The sequence below is a fragment of the Oculina patagonica genome, chromosome 1 (assembly GCF_052425735.1).
Source record: "Oculina patagonica isolate OP01 chromosome 1, crgOcupat, whole genome shotgun sequence".
NCBI classification, from domain to species: Eukaryota; Metazoa; Cnidaria; class Anthozoa; order Scleractinia; family Oculinidae; genus Oculina; species Oculina patagonica.
In genome coordinates this window covers 21,191,951-21,213,735 of record NC_135758.1, presented here as the reverse complement: position 1 = coordinate 21,213,735, position 21,785 = coordinate 21,191,951, and the positions used below count along the sequence as shown (strand labels likewise).

General features: G+C 38.3%; 1 protein-coding gene across 1 annotated transcript in view; it reads left to right on the top strand.

The window, feature by feature from the left end:
* LOC144645519 (uncharacterized) overlaps positions 1–20,717 on the top strand; it is a 67,022-nt gene extending 46,305 nt beyond the window's left edge. The window contains 29 exon segments of the mRNA XM_078505101.1: positions 792–1,126; positions 2,190–2,328; positions 4,101–4,414; positions 4,675–4,733; positions 4,735–4,811; positions 5,457–5,612; positions 5,946–6,180; positions 6,646–6,797; positions 7,257–7,490; positions 7,717–7,979; positions 8,577–8,685; positions 8,831–9,175; positions 9,767–9,805; positions 10,830–10,947; positions 11,297–11,368; positions 11,692–11,763; positions 12,156–12,227; positions 12,353–12,424; positions 12,526–12,597; positions 13,039–13,110; positions 13,254–13,325; positions 14,116–14,187; positions 14,397–15,448; positions 16,792–16,994; positions 17,879–18,050; positions 18,392–18,455; positions 18,791–18,983; positions 19,263–19,442; positions 20,371–20,717. Of these exon segments, the coding sequence (XP_078361227.1) occupies positions 792–1,126; positions 2,190–2,328; positions 4,101–4,414; positions 4,675–4,733; positions 4,735–4,811; positions 5,457–5,612; positions 5,946–6,180; positions 6,646–6,797; positions 7,257–7,490; positions 7,717–7,979; positions 8,577–8,685; positions 8,831–9,175; positions 9,767–9,805; positions 10,830–10,947; positions 11,297–11,368; positions 11,692–11,763; positions 12,156–12,227; positions 12,353–12,424; positions 12,526–12,597; positions 13,039–13,110; positions 13,254–13,325; positions 14,116–14,187; positions 14,397–15,448; positions 16,792–16,994; positions 17,879–18,050; positions 18,392–18,455; positions 18,791–18,983; positions 19,263–19,442; positions 20,371–20,493 (5,138 nt within the window). The 3' untranslated portion in view covers positions 20,494–20,717.
* Positions 20,718–21,785: the final 1,068 nt, after the last annotated feature.

Genomic DNA, 21,785 nt, shown 5'->3' with positions numbered 1-21,785 from the left:
AAGAACTATGTTGTCAACATGGCGGGTCAGTCGGCGGGTGAAACGTAGCGACAACGCGCGTTTGTGCCAAGACGTTTGGCTTTAGTTTCTAACAACATTAGGGTTAATGACTTCACCTTTACACACTTATTTGAATTCTTCCCGTGTCATCTGAAATCATTGATGTTTATCTTCAATACATCGACAACATTGCCGAAAGTGAAGGATGCTTACGCAACCTGGGACACGTAAGCTTTCGCTGGCTTAATCTCCGTTTAGCGCTTTAAAGAACGTCGAATGTAGCTGGAAAAATTTACTGTCGTACTTTGAAATTGATACTCAACTAAAAGGCTCGGTTCGTTGTTTCAATGTTCGTTTGTTTGTTTTGAAAGTCGGCTTATAAGGCTGCCGCTACAATTAAGCTTACTGAGCGCCGACCGGGCAAAGCTTATACGTGTGACATTTTTACAAGACTAGAGAACGGTAAGTTGAGCGTTTCTCTTAGACACGGCTAGCGTGTCATTTTGCACACTTAAATTGCGTGCTATTTGACACGCTGGCATGCCATTTCGCACAGTACAGTGCTCGACACGCATCATTGTTTTATAAGACACGCGCCTTTGTTTTTATCGTGTGCTACTAACAAAAGAAAATTTTTAATTAGGCGTGCCTTTTGACACGCTGCTCAGAAGCCGGCGTGTCATTTTGCACACTACCTATTGTTTAGCGTGCAATTTTGGCGTGCCCGTGCGTTCACCTTTTTCCCTGTTTTCCCGTGGAGGGTCACAAATCATCACTTTTACATTCAACAGAGTGCGAAGATGCTCTTGGTATGCAAAATGGTGCAATCTCTGACGCCCAAATTAGAGGTTCTACGCAATGGGATACCAGCCATGCTGCCACCCAGGGCAGACTGCACTGCAAAGCCAATCCATGGAAACCAGGATCTTGGACACCTGCTAGAAATGATCCCCGCCCATGGCTCCAAATTGATCTGGGTACCCAGTACACTAAAGTGACGCGTGTAGCTACACAAGGGCGAAATTCGTACAGCTGGTACGAATGGGTAACCAGATACAAACTGCAGTTCAGTAACGATGAAGTGAAGTTTCAGTATTACCGAGAACACGGACAGACTGCAGATAAGGTAAAACAAACTCTAACAACTGAAATGATGATTGACTTGGTCTTACCTTTCTTCAGTTTTAGATAGTCTTGTAATGGATAGCAGCTTTAAAGATAATTCATCTTTAGCAGCAGCTTTATCTTTAAAAGTAACTTTATGTTTTCTTCAAAGACCAACAGTTGCCTTTTTCTCGTTCGCTCATCCGAGCACTCATCCTATCTGACAGCAGTATTCACCTTCCTTGGGAACCGCCGCCTGGTTAGCTCAGTTGGTAGAGCGCCGGGCTGCTGTGCGGGAGGTCATGGGTTCGAACCCCAGACCGGACCAACACTCAGGGTCTTAAAATAACTGAGGAGAATTTGCTGCCTTTGTAATTTCATCTGCAAATGGTTAGACATTCTAGTCTTCTCGGAAAAGGACGATAAACCGTAGGTCCCATCTCCTGTATCTTCAGTCTTATAACAGGGGACGTTAAAGAACCCACACACTATTCGCAAAGAGTAGGACACGAAGCTCCCGGTGTTGTGGTCTGGCCTTAGTAAAAATTACAGTACGTGCAAAGCACATTTGAACATATACATATGAAAAATGCGCTATATAAATACATTATCATTATTATTATTGTCATTAAAATGACAACCAATGTTTCCTTGCCGTAGTAATGTAATGCTCTTACCTTTTAGAGATAAACTGTTTTTTTTTTCTTGCTGGGGAAGTAGTTTTTATTATTTTTAGTCTGTACATGTAGTGTCCTTTGGGCTCCAGTGGCTGCCGAGAGTGACTAGTATAATTATGAGATAGGCCGTGTTGTTGGGAAAAAACGATGTGCGTGAAAACGGCCGATGCGTTAATGCTGTCTTCAGTGGTAATAAAAGGGTGCTACATAGTCTATTTTTGCAATCATGATATTTTTGTCGATAATAAAGCCAACTGTTTGTTCAGGAAAATCTGTTCAATAGGGATGATAATCAATTTTTCCGCCCCTAGCGAGTAGGCCTTGCGAGTGTCGTCTTTTTAAGGAGATAATGAATGTAAATGTGGAGCAATGATAGATCTCTCACAGTATCCTATCATTCTGACATAGGTGTTTGCTGGAAACACCGACCGAGATACCGTTGTCTTTCACGAGCTAAACCCACCAATCAGAGCACGATACATTCGTTTTCGACCAATAGCTTGGTTTCGCTGGATATCGATGAGAGTGGAGCTCTACGGTTGCCGAGGTTAGTGGGAAGTTTTACATTTGCAACAAAAATCATTCGTAATCTTCTGTATCTGAAGTGTGACGTTCTGTTTATATAGGCATGAAAAAATATGTTACCCTTTAGCTTAGATATTTTTTGTAAAAAAATAGGATGATTTGTTGACAAAGAAATTTGCAGTATCATAATTATAAGGTTAATGCCGGTTATGCCATGTCATGTCATGTCATGTTAACCATCATTATCATATGCAAATTTTTGACATATATTTTTAGCTCTTGTAAAGAGTAGACCGCATAACGTGGCATAGACTTGGCGATCAGTTAACCCTATTCAGACCGGGCTTTTTTGGACCTTCTCAGACGGGGGGGGGGGGGGGGGGGGGCTTCGGAAGCACTACTATGTAACTTCCAGAATATTTAAGCAATCACCCTGAAACTTATAGGATGTATTGTATGTCCGAAACTCTTTCTTTTGATATACGTCACGTGGAATGGTGACGTCACATCACGTGACAACTACATCATGATGTCAAAACAGCCGCCATCTTGGATCCGCCATCTTGGATTTCAAAATTTTTTCAAAAATGCCAGAAAACCACCCAAAATCACTGAAAAGTACTCAAAATAAATAAAAACGTTTTTTAAACCCGTAAAAATGTAAAAATAATTCCATTTAAGTTGTTTTTTATTAACAGAAACACGCAAAATTACAAATTTGGGAAAATATGCCTGTCAAAATGTCGTTGCCATGGTGATGTCAAGTTCCTGATACATCATCCAACCCTACCGAGTTGTTGCCAGATAAATTTTAGGAAAACTTAGAAAGTTTGGCAGCGTTTAGTTAAATCTTAAAAAAGTTATAAAAGTTCAAAGTCAGCGCGGGCCTCAAAAGCCCCCCCCCCCCCCCCCCCCCCGGTCTGAATAGGGTTAAAGCTTCGAATTTTAAAGGCTAAGAAATTGTCCCAATTAAAACCGTTTTGTAGGCACTTTATAAAAACCCCTTTAAAATTGGTCACCTTCGTGACTAACGGAATCACGTTTTCCCAAACATTTGGTCATCACAAAGAATGTGTGCCTATCGAATTAAAGGTACATTTCACAACGTTATCAATATCTGCAGAAGAGGGCTGCATAACTGCAGAAGAGGGCTGCAAGAGTAATTCTAGATGCCGATCGCCAAGCGAACTCTGTCAAACTGTTTAATAGACTTAACTGGATACCATTTACCGAACAGGCTAAACTAAGTAAGTGCTGCATTATATACAAGCGTTTACAGGGGCATGTACCCACCTATCTGAAAAGCTTACTTAAGCTTACTAGCGAGACTCATTCACGAAATACAAGATATGCCAATTTTAATATTGTTCATCCAGTTATAAAACGATTAACTGAAGGTGGCAGAACTTTTACCGTGACTGCTTGTAAAGAATGGAACAGCCTACCCCTATCTATGCGAAAATTGTCAACAATTAAAGCTTTTAGGAACTCTTTTTGGAAGAGAATTTTTAAAGAACAGCAGTTTTTAAATCATTTTATTCTGTAATTTAGTTACACTTTTACTCTTTTTACCTTTTTAATATTTTATCTCGTATTTCTTGTATTTTTATTCGTAATATTTCATAGTTTTAGTTTATCCATAGTTTTAATATTCGTATTGTTCTGAGTATTTTTATATTTTATTGTAAGTAATTATTGAGGGCCACTGGTTTGTTAGCGTTTTTATGCTATTTTAGTGCTACCCTCGTTAAATAAAGACTTTACCTATCTATCGATTTCATCAAACCTTAATAGAATGTCAAGAAGCTCTCGGGATGGAAAATGGCGCAATATCTGATGGTCAAATCAGTGTTTCTTCCCAACTGGATGCCAATCATTCTGCCGTCCAAGGCAGACTACACTGTGGAGCAGGATCTTGGTCTGCAAGCAGCAATGATGTAAATCAATGGCTCCAGGTTGACCTGGGTAGTCAGTACACAAAAGTAACACGTGTAGCAACGCAGGGAAGAAGTGATGCCGCCCTGTGGGTAACCAAGTACAAACTACAGTACAGTAACGATGCAGTGAACTTCCAGTACTACAGGGAACAAGGGCAAACTGAGGATAAGGTAAAGCTATTTAATCCAAGCAAACGTTTCAATCTTCGTGAATGAATTCTGTCCGTTCGTAATATTATCACTTTTATTTTCCAGTCATTTTTTTAACTTCTTATCGCTATAATAATTTGTAATGTATTCGTGTACTTCATTTTCGTGAACTAGATGAAGTGACGCTAGAGAGGTAACAATTGAGAGTTTAAGAAAAAAAACAAATAAAGAAATATACCGCTTTAACGAAATGTTAACAATTTGCCATCTTTCTGATTTAGGATTTTGTTGGAAACACAGACAACAACACTGTTGTTTATCATGAATTAATCCCACCAATTAGCACGTTACATCCGTTTTCGACCTAAGGCTTGGCATAACCACATATCAATGAGGGTGGAACTGTATGGTTACCAAGGTACTATTGTAATAGGAGTTTTTATCCTTACAGGCAGTCAGGGCCCTTCTGAGTTTAGCTATACAAAAATGCAACATAACTACTATTCTTTTTGTCTAATACTTCAAGGAATTTTAAAGGTGACCAATTACAATTGGTTATCACAATAATTATGACAAAAAATAGGAATAATTCTCAGGAAATTATCTCCTTCGTGTAGCAGACACAAATGAAATATAAAAAGTAAATCAAAAGACAAGAATCAGCACTACTCCATAAAGGATCTCATTTTAAAAAAGGGAGTTTGTCTCACAAAAAACCTATGAACCTAGTAATTGGCCTAGCTCACCAACAGTCTCTCGTTGCTTAGTGACAAATGAAGATTTCATCTTTGTCAAAAATAACATTACCTTAATTGTTAAGCTATTAAGTTTTCTTATTAATCGAATTTAGGGAGCCTGGACTTGTAAGGCATCTACACTAAAGACGTACAGGATAAACTGATAACTACACATGTACATTTTTTGTGACCCTTAGAAATCAAATATCAACACCCCGTTAAAACAACACAAAGTGTCACACGTTAGTCACGAAACCGTTCTTTTAGCGCAAACATATACAAAACCAAATGCCGTGTAAGAAGCGTAATTATTAAATCCGATGTAGATGACCGTCCCTGCGACATATCAGTAGACTGGTGTGGATGGGAAAGCATGCATGGTTGGAAACAAATAAAATACAAAGAGCTTGGCCAGGGCTATCAAGAGAATGGTGACAACGAAGAAGATGAAAAAGATAGTGGTGATGGCTCTGATGATCAAGGTAAGCAAGCAAGTGGCTTCTGATAAATTCAGCATGGTGAACTGAGTTGTCCGGGTGGGAAGAATTAAAAAGAATTAAAAACATATTTATGTTCACAATAATCTTTTCCCAAAAAATACGAAAACAAAACGTTTTCTCTTCTTTCATAACCAAATTTTAATTTTTACAAGTTAATTAGTTAATAAAGAGGACACGTTCTGGCATTTATCCTGAAAATAATTCCTTCCTACTCCTTGCAGAATCATTAAAGATCGCAAAAGGCCATTAAAGTTCATTAGAACAATTGCAATTGGTACTACATATGTTAAAATGTTTGATGCTTGTTCATTTTAGGATTTTTTGACCCAGGAGACTACGAGATCCACCTTCCCGACATTGATCTTGGCTACGTGAAATTTTCTGATATTTCACCCCTTCATCTGGGTTTTACTATGTGTTTCTGGCTGAAGACCGCGTACAGTGGCTTCTTTGTTGAATACAAACTTGTGACAAAACAGAATGAAACGCTGCTGCTGGGAGTTTATTGTCATAACAACATTTTTAGAACTCAGCTCGGAAACCAAAAAAGGTACAAAGTAGTTTTGTTCTTCTTCTTGTTGTTCTTAAAATAAAATGAAAAGTTATCGAAGTTCTTGCTGTTTTTTTTCTAGTCGCTTTCTCTATATTACTCTTTTGTTTCCGTCTTATATGTATGCGCACATTTGCACATTTATTTAAATACGAGCTGACTTTCCGATTATTAAATTGACAACGACGTCTACGTTTTACTTTTGTATTAAAATACTATCTTTCTGTTTATTTCGGTATATTATGTCATCAAAGCCATGCGGGATAAGTTGTCGAAGTTAAACCAATAAAGTGTCCGCAAGTAGTCTCATTTTAATCTACCTACAATTGCAAAACGTAAAAAAAACTTCTTCAGATTTTAGCAAGCGATGTCAGTATAGTCATTGTTAAACACTTGCGTTATCATAAATTAATCAATTTAATCCTTGACGCTTTAATTGATTAAAACAATTGCATTGATTCGCAGTGAAGTCGCGATGGGTGTTGCTGATGACACATGGCACCACGTGTGCTTATCGTGGGAAGCTGACAGCGGGTTGCTGTCGGTATTCAAAGATGAGAAAAGAAAATCAGAGTCATATGGATATTGGTCAAGTTCACGAAATCAGGGGATTGAAGGTAACTATTGCAATTTAGATCTTAAAGTCATTTATAAATGTTAAATGTATTGCGGATAAGTGAAGCCACTGCTCTTTGCCTTTTGCAATCTCGAGTTTGAGTAACATTGCTTTCGCCGTGAGAAATAGCTAGTTTGCAAATTCATTTTACAAACGAAATTTAAATTGGCAAGTGATTATGTTAGAAAAAGTCACCAAGTAAAGGCAGACACATTTTAACATTCGAAAAGCCCAACGAGTTGATAGGCTTTATGTGGGGACACTTGTAACCTTTTGGCTTGGATAGCTAGCTTTGTGGAATTAGAGGTCTTAGGATAGAAAAACAGTCCGACATAAGTAGACCACCATGGTTTGAGTGACTGTTGTCTGTTGTTGTTATTATTATTGCTGTTATAAATGAATTGCTGCAAATTTTATTCAACGTCAATTAACTAACCTTGAGCATTATGTGTCTCATAAGGAAGTAGAATCATGACGATTGGTTTTAGAACACCGAGCAAAAACGCCTCAGTTGTTCTTGGTAAATTGAGTGGTTTTAATGTATGGAGTCACGTACTCTCAGCGGAGGAAATACAGCGCATGTCACATGGATGTGGTACTGAAGCAGGAGACGCGAAGGCCTGGGAAACAGTAAGAAAATGGTTGCAAAAAGAAGTGGCAGTGAAATGGTTTCGAACTTGCAATGATAGAAAAGGCAAGTCTTCACGAAAAATGTAATATCAATGCTCAGTAAGCCTATGTTGAAGCGACTGTTTTTAAATAAATCTATACAATAACATTTTATAGCTTCGGCGGACGAACTAACATTATTATATTACATTAAATTATATTTGTCGAGCATGCTAAGAATATATCATTTTATAATTATACATGCTCAAGTTATTCCCTAAACATAAACGTTATCATTATTTTTTTAATAGGCGACCGGCTCGTTGTAGATACCAACGATATTCAATTTTACCAAACCGCTGTTCTTGCAAGCCGACCATACAACAGATCACGTGACTGGCACAGCAGGTGCTTAAGGTTTCGTTTCATGTTGAGAGGGCCAGGGGAGAAAAGACTTACAGTTTACCAAAAAACAAACAGCTATCGAGAGATACCTATCTGGATCTCAAGAAGCAACACTGGCGCAACTTGGAGTTACGGACAAGTTCCACTGAGTTCTGTTTTGGAGTTTCAAGTAATCACTGTTTTATGAAATATACTTTAACACTTCTTTCCTACCCCAGTAGATGGTGCCTCCCGATGAATAATCCCTTCCCTGGTATTTTAAACGAGCAACGTACTTATATACTCCAACAATCCACCTTTTACAGACAGTAAAAGGTAAAGCCTTCACCAATTTTAAGTTGCTCACGATTGAGAATCTTAACTCGGGTTTCTTTTTATTAGAAAAACTAGACAAGTATCGTTTCTCCTTTACTATTGGATCGAATGGCATTTAATTCTAAGTCACCTCCAAAACTTCTTTAGTGCGCAATTAAACACCCCGGGTAAGTCGAAATAATGTTGACTGAAGTGAGATCTAGAGGATGGAACAGTGAGAGAGAAAACAGTGAGTCCAAGGTACTAAAAATGGGCACCTGGCCAATGTGCTTCCTCAGTACAAACAGTAGCTCTCATTAAGCTTCGCTAAATGATCCCCTGCGTCTTTAGTGATTCCTTATGGTTTTAACCCGCCCCCAAGGAAACATTTATGGGCTACACTTAATACATGAAAAAGAAACAATAACAAAGAGTTTTTTCTAACGACGAACGTATTTCACTGACACAACAGGTATTGATAAAAGGTGAAACAGAGAATAAAGAAGACTTGATAGCATTGACGGGACTGTACATTGACGAAGAGAAAAATTGCAAACACGAGCCGCTGATGGTCAAACAAGGTAAAACTGCAAGGAGGGTAATAGCCAAATACATCCCTCTTATTCTGACAATATGTAAGCCAGAATAGAAAATTGGTATGCTGATATCTGTAAGAAAAGTTAATTTCGTCATGACCATCCATTTGCATTTGGCTTTTGTTTCCAGCTTGCAGCGAGAACTTATTTAACACGTCAGGATATTTCTTCTCTCCGTCATTTCCCGGGTACTATCTTGATGACATGTTCTGCACGTGGCACATCACCGTCCCATCTCGTTACACCATTCACCTGAAGTTGCAAGAATTCCGACTCAAGGACCACCCCACGTGTGAGGACTGTTTTCTTCAGATTTTCGATGGACGTGATAGGACTGCGCCCGCGATAGGCAAATACTGCGGTTATACGTATCCTACAGTTTTTATCTCTTCATCAAATCATTTAACTATTGTTCTTTATTGTCATGGAAAATTGCATGGAACAAGATTCAAGGCCTTTTATCACTCTATTGCAGGTATCTCTTTTTTTCTTATTTACTATTAACTTTAACGTTATCTCGACTGGAAAAATAGATACAGTAATAGGAATATAAAATAGAAGGAGCTGGATAAGACACCGTGACCAAAAAATAAGTTGAATACTTGCCTAAACTGGAAGGCTTTACTATCAAGAACACCAAAAAACAACAAAAACCGCACGATAAGGGGATCTTGACTTCGAGATAAAGATAAGAATAGTAGCTATACAAGTAAAATTGCTTACAATCAACACTGGAATAATTTAGTATGAACTATTTTACACCAAGACGTCCGTCGGAAGATCTGAAAATGTGTAAAACCTGAGCCTGGAGCAAACCTGCCATCAGGAGATTAGTTTTAATGACACGATAAGACATAGATTTTGTTCTAGACTTTATTTTCCAACCGTAGACAAAAGTGTGACAACTCGAAAATAACCTGTTCATTTTACATATATACACGCTTAAATTTCCAAACGTTCAAACGCCTGCAATGAAGGATTTGTACAACTGTCTCTGATAACTTTGAAAATGGCCTTCACTTAATCTTATTGAGATGTTGAGTTAAAGCTTTCGCCTATTTTTCAGCTGATGACGATACTGGGTTGTCTTGTTCACATCAAGAAGGTAAACAAAAACGCTTTCTCAATTAAAAATCAACATAATAATTGTTTCAAAATTTTCGTTGTGATAGTTTAATTATATAAATCAAGATGTCAAAATCCGTTTTAGAGAGGCTACAGTTTACTACCATAAATGTGACAACACTGTTTACAACTGTCTTGAATAGAGAGCTCTGCAACATCTAAATACTTCTTGTTTGTCTTACGGCTAATTTTGGTTATTTTAAAGAAACGGTTTATCAATTATCAGGGGCTATTTTTCATGTTATCTCGTCGACCGAAATTTTAAGTGCACCATATGCATCCAGTTTCTAACCATACGGGCTTCTCTTCCGAAAAGAGCGTACAGTGCTTAAAGGAGAAGTTCACTTCAGAATTGCCATTTATTTTCTTTACGCCAGTAAAAAGTTTATACAAAGATATGTTATTCACCAAAATTTTAGCCCCCAACGTGCGCTATAACCCTACGAAATCTTATCCAAAACTCGATAACTAGACGCCGCCATCTTGGAACTGGTAATGTATGCGTGACGTCAATGAGCTCAGCCTGAAGTTTGGCGGGATAATTAAAATACTCGAAACTCCTTGTTTCTTCGAAGTGGCTTTTGTTTGACAAAATGCCTGTTTGTGCAGCTCCATTTTGCTCAAACAGAGCTCCAAGAAATACAAAAAACAAGGAGTTTCGACTATTAAAATTTCCCCGTCAAACTTCAGGCTGAGCTCTTTGACGTCACGCATACATTACCAGCTCCAAGATGGCGGCGTTCAGTTGTTGAGTTTTGGATAAGATTTCGTAGGGTTATAGCTAAAGTTGGAGGCTGAAATTTTGGTGAATAACATATCTTTGTGTAAACCTTTTATTGGCGCAAAGAAAATTAATGGCCATTCTGGAGTGAACTTCTCCTTTAACGGGTTTGGCAGTAATGAAAGAAGGCAGCACTGGAATCAGATTCTGTTTTCGATTAAATATTAATGATTAATGGGTTATTTGTAAGGACGTCTTGCTAAACGAGGAAATGTATTTTAAGGATGTCCATCAAGTTGCAAGTGTGAAGTGTTTGGCGAAGATCCAGACCAGAAGATTGTGGTGACAGGAGAAGACTTGCTGACTGTGCCGAGCAACCTTCCTTCAAACACTGGAGCAGTGTATGTTAGCAAACAGTAAAATAGCAAATAGAAACCTGCTACCTTCAAGCCTTGTTTGTGTTTTGCCTTGTGCACTTTTTAACGAGCGATTAACGAAAAATAAAAAAAAAACTATGTATGGAATACACTGAGTAAAATACGACTTGGTTTGAAAATTGACTTTGTGTTTATAAGAACATTAATAACCAAAGGCTATCGTAATGGGTTACGTTGTTTGCATATTGCGTTTATAATTTATTATCTCAGCGATAATTTATCTCCAAGCGAAGAACGATTGTTTAATGTACATATATACGTGTAGTTTCCGAAGATTTCCTGCATGTTTATCTAAAATGTTGATATTGTTCAGATTTTTCCAGCAAAACCGGATATCCCATTTGCGAGAAAAGGATTTTGCAAATCTCACAAAACTGGAATACATGTAAGCAAGATTTCACTTTTAAATTTCATTTTCTTTGAATTGTAATATGTAGTTTATTTTAGATTTGGCATTGTGTAGGTTGAGTGGGGAGAGGGCGCATGTTTATTTAACTTCTGTACAAGTCGTGTTCACTTCACTAGAGTAAAACGGCATATTGAGTAAGTTGTCCAGAATTCCTTTTCGAAACTCTCGATTATCAGATTACTTTGCAACATAAGAAACAGAGATTTCACTGGTCTGTTATGGTTAGGTCATTGTCGGACATACACACAACATTACTCATTAACTGTGATTGTATTTCTCTTCTTCCTCGTTGTCTCAAGCGACATGAGTTTCAATATTCTTTTTCACCTTGATGGAGACTGTTTCCAAAATGTTTCTGCTGTCAAAACACTGTAAGTAGTGACAAACGAAGGTAATTTAATGATAAAATATTATTGTAATCTGAAAATTGTGTTGTGAGAAAATTAATCACCATCTAATCCGACGATTCAGAATGACTTTCATTTTTTCCTGACTGTGAATCATGCTCCAAACGGTTCACACTGATGGCAAAACTCAATTGACAAGACAAGAGGGAACTTATTAGAAGAAACAACAAGACGTCAACTTAGACGTGACAGAACTTAGGGGTACGTTGAACATCCTTGAAAGCAAAGATCAACAGTAAAGCCTAACACACCTCATTGAAAGATATGTCAGTTACGTGCGGAAGTCAAACAACAAGAATGAGTTTCGTTTTACGTAATTGTCATGTTTTGATTCGTTTCTTTCTTGTTCGTTCCAGGAGACTAAACTCCAACTTTCTTCGCACTCTCCCAGTTGGAGCACTAACCGGACTAACTGATTTACGCGTACTGTAAGTAGTATCATAAGTTGTATTTTTAATCAATAGCAATGTACAAATATTTTTGTATGTAAGCGAATAGCTACCTATATTATTCGAGATTAAATGGAGATTTTGATTTTTTTTTCTTTTTTCAGAGATTTGGGAAGGAATCTTATTCGCAAAGCAGTCAGTGGAGTGTTTGATGGACTATTAAATTTGGAAGTTTTGTAAGTGCTAAGTTTAAATGCCAATGTTACTGTAAACAGTTTTTATTTCGATGAGGTTTACGATATAAGTTTTAACTTGGATTTTGTGGTTTTGTATTTAGAAGCATGCGTTCAAACCAACTGACGGAGTTGGAACATGGTATTTTTGACAACCAAAGCAATATGACATATCTGTGAGTACAAATACATCCTTTGCTTTCTATTTGTTTAACTATTTAATTCAGAGACGAAGTTGTTCAACTCTGATTATAACAATAATGCTGATGAGGACTTTTTTATGTGTCTAAAATGATTTAGCTCGCTGTAAAAACATTGCGCCAATTTGGGACACATTGTTGCAATAAAAAAAATGAAAGATGGCTAGCAGTTTGCAAGGGCATCAAAATCATGAAATCATATCCAACATACTTAACGTACCCTTGGAAGAAAATTTAAACAAAAGCTAGAGTTGTCACCTTTTACAAGTGTATAAGAAGAAAATCTTGAAGTTAAGTTTTCCGTTTATTTTCTCTAGAAATGTTAATACGGAAACGTCATTGTACACCGAAGTGCCTCTAATATATGCATGCGTTTCACCCTACCGGACTGTCAACTATTTTTTTATTGCTACTTAGATACCTTCAGGATAACAAGCTCACGACATTACCAGATGGCCTGTTTGGAGCTCTTTCACAGTTAAAATTATTGTAAGTACATGTTTATGTAAAACCATGTAAACCGACGACTACTAAAGCTTATTTTTCAGCACGCTCTCAAGGGAAACGTTTCGTTACAGTGAATTGAAAAATACTTCCTACTTTTGTCTTGTTTGATTTTGTCGTTTCGCCAGGAATTTAAGCAGTAACGAACTGAGAACAGTTACAAAGGGAACGTTTCAAGGATTGAAGTCATTAGAATACATGTAAGTACGTAATGAAGTGACAAAAACCGCTACCGCAATTGAAGTTGTGACATACTGCTTATAAAGTTAAATGATAGCGGGATGGAACGCCTATCTGTTAAATGTGTCGGATTACATTGCTCTTAAAAAGGGGAATGGAATGGAAGGAAGGACTTTGCTTTACACCGCTACTGTCGATTGCATCTACCTGTGAACGCACGCGCCAAAAACATGTTTTCAAATAATGTCAAACGTCAGCGTTTCAGGTGTCAAACTTTGAAGTTTAGCAGTTTCGTAACAGCAACTTTCGCGCCGAAAATTCAACACATTCCGGTTTCGAAATGGCGGAAAGATTAGATATAGAAACTTCTTCTGAGAAACTGATGCTAATCTGTGTCGATATGCATACACAGGTTCACTTGAATCATTTCAAGTGTAAAGTTTCGCCCGTACTCAGTGTTTATGGTGAGTATTTTGAGTGCAAAAGTTCGCGTTTCGGTCGGCTAAACTTCACAGTTTGACACCTGAAACGCTGCCGTTTGACGTCATTTGAAAACATGTTTTCAGCGCGTGCGTTCACAGGTAGATGCAATCGACAGCATTTCAATGCACAGAATGAAATTCAATGTAAGCGTCTTTAAAGGCCCCTGAGGAATCTGAACTTAATAGGACTAAGAAGTACCAAAACCGAAATCTCTAATGGCATTAAGACAGTGCTACTTCCAAACGCATAACACTCGGCACCAAACAGAAAACACTATATTGCCTTTATCGCCTAATGTTTAAACTCTACCGTCGTTTTTCAACGCAGGTACCTGGACAGAAATAAACTATATAAGATACCTTCAGATGCATTTAGTGAACTGACCAGCCTCAAATATCTGTGAGTGATTTTCATTAAATTCATTCCATTGAACATTGAAGTTGAACATTATAGAATTCATAGCGGCCTTTAAGTTACTTGGTGGGCTAAATCTCTTACCATGAGGTCAGAGCTCGCATCCTGGAAAAGGTCGTTTGTGTAGGCACTTAACTCTTTCAGATTACCAAAAGGAAACAACTGAATTCATCTTTCTTGAAATATTTGCACAGGAAACTTGACCGCTTCATCCTCTGCTGCTACGCAAAGAAAACAATTGTTGGAGTCCAATGTGAATCCCCAGTCGATGAATTCTCAAGCTGTGACGACCTCATGAAGAACAAAACTCTTCAGATCTGTATTTGGATTCTTGGAATTCTTGCCTTCGCTGAGAACCTTCTCGTAATAATATGGCGGATCTTTGATAAGGAAGAAAACAGAGTTCATTCCTTCTTACTGACAAATTTGGCTGTGGCCGATATGTTTATGGGGGTCTACATGTTGACAATCGCAATCATGGACTTGAGGTGGCAAGGAGAATATTTTAAACATGACATCGGGTGGAGGTCTGGCATGGGTTGTCAAATTGCTGGAGCTCTTTCGATGCTCTCCAGTGAAGCATCCGTGCTGATCCTAACTATCATCACTTTAGATAGACTAATCTCTATTGTCTTCCCTTTTAAGTTCAAACGCCTCACTTACAAAGCCGCCGTTTTCGCATGCACTGTAGTATGGATATTTGGTGTAGCCATATCAGTGATTCCCATCACTGGGATAAGCTACTTCTACGGCGATGAGAGCGCCGGTAACTTCGGTTTCTACAGCCGCTCCGCTGTTTGCCTTCCGCTTCAACTGTCCGAAGGGACACCGGCTGGTTGGGAATATTCTGTCGCTTTTTTCGTTGGTTTGAACTTTATTTCTTTCACGTTCATTCTGGTCGCTTACATTGCAATGTTCTGGACGGTAAAGCGCGTTTCCCGCGCGGTAAGATCGACAAAGCTAAACAAAGAATCCGCTATGGCCAAGCGTCTTGTCTTCATTGTGATGACAGACTTCTGCTGTTGGATGCCCATAATTATCATCAACATTTTGTCTTTGACTGGAAATTTTGAGGATCCGAACAAGATTGCTTACGTGTGGACAGCAGTGTTTGTTCTTCCGCTCAATTCGTCCCTCAATCCAATCTTGTACACCTTTTCCACCAAGAGAACTAAACGAAGCTTAACACGGAAGAGGAAAAAGGCTACTGGATTGGTTATGCAGACGATGAAAATCTCTGGGTCAGGTGAGTAAAATCATGCAGATCGATCTACTTTTAATGGTTTTTAATTATCACTGCAAAGGATAGCGATTCAATAAAGAAATCTTTAAATTTCGGTCTTTTCAACTGAGAAGACGATGAAGTGTTAGTTTTCTTGCTGGACATACAGTAATCGGGTCTCACTGTGAAACATTTTTGCAACACTGATTTTTTCGCGGTAGAGTTGAAAAACACTCGATGAGCACTTATAATTGTAAACAGGTAACTCTGTAGAACATCAAAATTAAATGTCTATCAAACAACGAACTTTTGAGCATAAAAGCTACTGACACTTCGATCCTTATAACAAGATGACTATAGGTGATGAACATTTATTCGTTTGTCTCGCTTTGAGATGTTGATCGCGACGTTTCGACTGCAATACTGCTAGTCTTCATCAGGCGATGAGGTCGATTGTTTACGCGTCGCTATTCATGCACGTTGGTTCGCTGTGATTGGTGCATTTCGATCCTCATTATTATTCCGACTAACAGATGATGTTCCCTCATAGGTCCGCTTTGTAGTTGAACGGCTGTTATGCTTTCTGATCGTAGATATCCATGCTTCAGGAATTTCAATTCCGCTATCTCTATTGATGTTATTAGAATGAAGTCTTATTTGGATAGCCTCTTTGACCCTGCGTGTGTATCGGTGAGGGTCACGATCGATAAACTTGACTTGATTCCATAAAGGAATATGCCCCGTTTCGTTTGCGTGCTCCGAAACTGCGGAGGTTTGTGTATGGCAAGCCTTATGTCTCTGTCGTGTTCTTTTATCTTTTAAATATGACACAACTCTTCGGTCTTACTTAGTACGACCGAAAGACGCCCTAGAACCAGGCAAACAAGATGGTGTCGTATACAAATTCCATGTGAATGCGGCAAAGTATAAATAGGGGAAACAGGGAGAGCGATGCAAGACAGGATAAAAGAACACGACAGAGACATAAGGCTTGCTCATACACAAACCTCCGCAGTTTCGGAGCACGCAAACGAAACGGGGCATATTCATTTATGGAATCAAGTCGGAATAATAATGAGGATCGAAATGCACCAATCACAGCGAACCAACGTGCATAAATAGCGACGCGTAAACAATCGACCTCATCGCCTGATGAAGACTAGCAGCATTGCAGTCGAAACGTCGCGATCAACATCTCAAAGCGATTCTATCGTGAGACAAACGAATAAACGTTCATCACCTATCTTGCACCACGATGAACAATATTCACATCTTTAATGACAAGATGACTATACATTTCTACTTTACCAAACGTATGCCATTTGGGGAGGTTTTTGGACTCTTTATCTTTTCTTATCAATTTTCAGATACAAAACGTCAACGACTTCATTGGGGAGAAGCATCTGGTGACAACACTATAGTTTCCAGTGTCAACGCTGGTTCCAGTCCTGTGTTGTTATCGCCAACATCGGAAATAACAGAACCAGAGATTAAAAAAGCACATGTTAAACTAAGGCTAATTGAACAAGTGAACATTCTGCAGGACGACACTAAAGGAAAGCGTTCAACAGTAAGTTAATGAAATAACAAAAGGCAGTGCACGAAATATCATCATAAGCAACAACAACAACATACGCTTTACAGCCAAAACATGGTAAAAATATATTTATTTCCAACATAATTCAAACTATCCCATGTGGTATGTCTCAGTGCTAGTATAAACGTGATTCGTTTATTCTAAAAGGCGCGTGTAAGGCGGTGTTGTTGGATTCCGGAAAAAGAAGACCAAGCTCCTCAGTGCTAGGTGAAAAAAACAACCGACAGTAATGATCGTGCGTGTAGGCGTGTTTCGCACTCAAGCCCTCAAAGTAAATACGTCATGTCAATTGCCACTACGCCCTTCTTTCTAATGTCACACCATAGTTTCAATCAAGAATGTGGGGATGTGTTTCACTAAAACAGTACGTGCGAACCCGATAAAATATTAAGATGGTTTCCGCCGAACATTCGAGCAATACCGGCAAAAATAAAGTTACCACAGAGATGTCATAGCATGGTAGCAGTTTGAGACAGTTTTGAGTACAGCTAACAAAAACATATCTAAACTGACCCCAAGCTGACCCCACGTGAGAAAAATGAATTTGAAATTATCTACATTTCAGTTAAAACGGACGTTTCACGCCAGTTAAAAACAAAACGGTGTGCGTTTTAAACATTTTTAAGAGGTTTGACTTTAATTTTCTCGAGAATGCTCAAGAGTTTAATCACGTGTCACTAAGACAAATGAATTTCAGTAAGAAGTTTCAAATAGTATATAAAATGTTACCCTACGATGAGTAGGTTTTTGGTACTTCATTGTTGCACTCATTGCTAGAGCTTTCAGTGGAATCCGTCTTAAAGTGTAGCGAAGCTGTGTTAGTTTTCGCCTTCTCTGATGAATTGGTATCTTTTAAGGGCTATGCTACAGCTTGGTGCGAGGAAGGAAATATTGCAAGTATGGCGTTACTGAAATATTTTGGAAAAGAATTGAAAGAGGACTGGGATCGAGAAGCAGATATAATACAGGGCCTGTCTTGTGGTGAAGATCTGCACGCCAATCTACTTTATTATCGCTGGCACTCCAAAGGCAAGAAGCTCACTTATTTACGGTTTATTTGATACAATGCGTGAAAACAGGTGTAAGAACCTGTTCTTCGCGCAATTTTCAACTAATAGTACTTTTTTTTTCTCACTTAGTACCTATCTTTGACCATTGCATTCAGTGGTTTATTTTTTTTTTTTTTTCGTTAAAGTTCTATGCAAACCTTATCTATAATGAACTCACTGATAGCTATTCTCGGAGGCACAGGGGTGGTGTGGGAGGGTGTATGCAATGTATATTATTGAAAACTAATTTGGAGGAATGTTTGCCCTATACGGTTGAGTATATGCCTGTATTTATTTGCAATATTTGTCTTTATTTTTCAGCTCGTGACCAATGCATCGAACATGGAAATGCGAAGATTCGTGATTTAACTGACTCAAACAGTCTGTAAGTTGGCATCTCATTAGGTTACCAAAAAGTTGAATTGACAAATTAAAATCGTCTTCAGTCGGTGGTGGGTGAAATGTCCGAGAAAGAGGACAACCTCTTGAGGAAGACTTAAATTTGAGGAAATTTCCTTCCGGAAATTCCCCGTTCAATTGGTTTTACTCCCAAAATTTTCGGTTGACCAGTTAACATGTAAAAATTCAACAGTTCTTGCGATTTTTGGTCAAATGAAAAGCGCCCCTCGTCTGCTCTCGTTCTCGTTTGCCCAGCCTTTATAGACAGAAAAAAAGAACATCATATTATTATTAATTAATTGATTCTTTTCTTTTCTGAAGCGTGATTTGTTATGATTTTGTGTCGAGTTCAACCTTGGAAGATTTCCTTTGCGAGAATGGAACTGTTCTTAACTTCGACGCAGTGTGCGCCATTGCCTGTGACGTCATCAGCGCTATAGAACGACTTCAGGATCATGGAATACTCCATAACAACATCACGACAAACAACATTTTGATTGGTCAATGCCCAAGAGTAAGTGAAACCCGACTTTACGCTGAGTAACCCTCATTGAATAGGAGAGACGTTCTAATTAATTGTTAGTTAAAACCAAACACAAACATGGTACGTGGAAAGTGCTCTTATTTTTGTTATTTTTTTAGTAAATGTAAGCTATGATTATACAGAATAATTTAAAGTGACATCATGCTAGTAAGAATTAATAAACACTCTTTTTAGTAATTTCATTTTTGCCTTTCATAGGTCTGTATCTCATTCAACCTAAGCTTTTTTATTAATCAACCTTTTCTATAGCTTCCCCCTATAAGAGCAGTATTGGGTGGATTTTCTCATGCGTATAAGTTGAATGATTCTAATGCCTTAAAAAACGTGGAGGTTGATGGACGGAGGAACTGTGGCAACGACATTCAACAGTTTGGAAAGTTGCTAGCTACCTTATTAGGAAATTGTCATGGCTCCTGTGAATACATCAAGGTAAAATTAATGTAGTTGTAGTTTTAGTACAAAGGAATGTATGACTGTGCATTTGGTCACATTTTGCATCATAACATAATCAATCACTATACACTTTAGAACCGTGTTTGAAATATACCGCAGTCAACGTCCATTCACGATTTTCTTTTCGTTTTTCGTAACCATCAACTTCAATAATTAATTTTGACAACGTTAACTTCAGCGATTTCGAAGTTTACGACAAATTTTCTCTTTGGAAAACACACGTTAGTGATATGAATATTTGACGTCAGGGATGTCTTAGGAAAGATAAAAATAAAACTTGTTTTTCAGTAAGAAAAAAAGGAAATTTAATAAAGTTATTTCAGTTTTACAGAACAAGTTTAACTCAGGAATAACAAATACCTGTCATAAATAAATAACAAATGTAGCTTTTGATTTTTCACTTATCTGAGCACAAATGCACTGATTTAGCCTGCCTTTTTGCATATTTAAAATGAAAACTTCAGCAGGTAAAAGGATGTATTAGCAATGGAGCAGTAACATTTTTTTTTTTTTTTTTTTTTAAATACTAGTGAGCAGCACAAGTAACGAAGAAATATTGTTGACTGAAGTTTTATTCTCCTACCGGTTTCGTCTGATAACTAAAGACTTCGTCAGGGAGTTTGAACAAGATTACATTGGAAACTTATTTTGTACCTATCTAATGTAGGACAAATCACGTTCCCATAAGGGTATGAACAACAAAACACCCACTAGAAATACGCGCAGGATATGACTAAGATCCTGTGTAAAAGAGTAATGTTTAATTTTGGGGCTCACGAATTTTACGTTAAATCTGTGAGCGCCAAAATGTATGACATGTATGACAGAACTTATGGTATTTACAAAACAAGAATACAAATTTCATCATTTTATAAGTTACTCACTTTAAATCGTTTTTCTTTAGCTGCACGAAATTATGAACCTGTGCTTTGAGGAGATGGACGAGAACAGACCCAAGGCGTCCTACATCCGGGAACTACTGGAAGAAGCCTGGTGCATCGAGGGAGTCTGGGATACATGCCTTTGAAGAAAACTTCCGACCTATCGGTCACTTTTTAATTACTCAATGTTAGTGTAACTATTACGTGCATCAAGAAAGGTTCACTCTCTTTTCTTCTTTTCCTTTTCCTTCCTACAAGAAATGCATCTCAAGATAGATTTTGTACTATTGTCTACGATACCGTTAATTGATTGTAACTTTATCCCTTTTTGTTTATAGCAAGTTATACTGAAAATATAGATTTTTATTGCAATGCCTTGAAGTACTATGTATTAAACTATTGCTTTGAAAGGCAATAAACTAATTAATGAATTAATCAAATTGAAAATAATGAACATCCCCGTATAGTCCATTATAAGGAGTACTCTCCCCTGGGCAATGTTTTGCCCTGTCTTCCTCCGTTCTGTGCCTTATCGGTGCTTATTACGCTGCATTTAGCCAGATAGTAATGGATAGCTTAAAACCATTCAAGTTTGGGCAATAACATTTATTTCGGTATCCAATGAAAACATTTCATTTTGGCGTTCTTTGTTTTAGAACAGTAACTGTAGTCGCAAACCCTTTGGCATTTTACTCACGCGGAATGTTTCTTCCCCCTTTTACCCAATGATTCTAATATACAATGAGCTGCTTTCCTCTCACTTTATTGTTTTACCGTTGCATTTTACACAGTTATTTATAGCGGAGCTCGCAGCGCGCGCCAGCGCGCGCAGCGGAGCACCATGGGTAATGCGGATACGTGAGAATTTTTGTAAACCTAGGAAGCCGAAAAAATTTGGTGCGTACGCGCGCCGACTCGCGTACAGACTCTCAGGGAGGGGGAGGGGAGTCCCAAGGCAACCCAAGCGGGGGAGTGACAATCTTCTGCCTCCTTGGTTAACCAGAAGTGACTGAGGTAAACGACTAAGATCTTTGATATTGGACATCCATTTTATGGTCAATTGACAGCTGTCAAAACAAGGTATCCGCTGACCAGTATCACATGACCATATCGCGGCTCAGGTTTAGAACTGGTCAAGGTCGCGTGTTTTTTTGAAGTTGACCGCTGACCAAGTGATGTCATTGCTATTGGTCCGCGGGCGCAAGTGAGTCGATTCAGATTTACATGAAGGACAAAGTGAACAACCCGGACAGTTTGTAAGCTGAACGAAGCACAAGGAGAAACCGAGTAGGAAAGAGAAATGTCTTCGTAAATATTTCTCGGTCTACCCCGTCTAAATGTTTTACACATCATGGAAGTTCTGGCAAGTGGCAAACGATAAGGGCTTACGGGGAGATCCGAAACAGCTGGCGAGCGAGCGAGTTTCTACCGTTTCGGC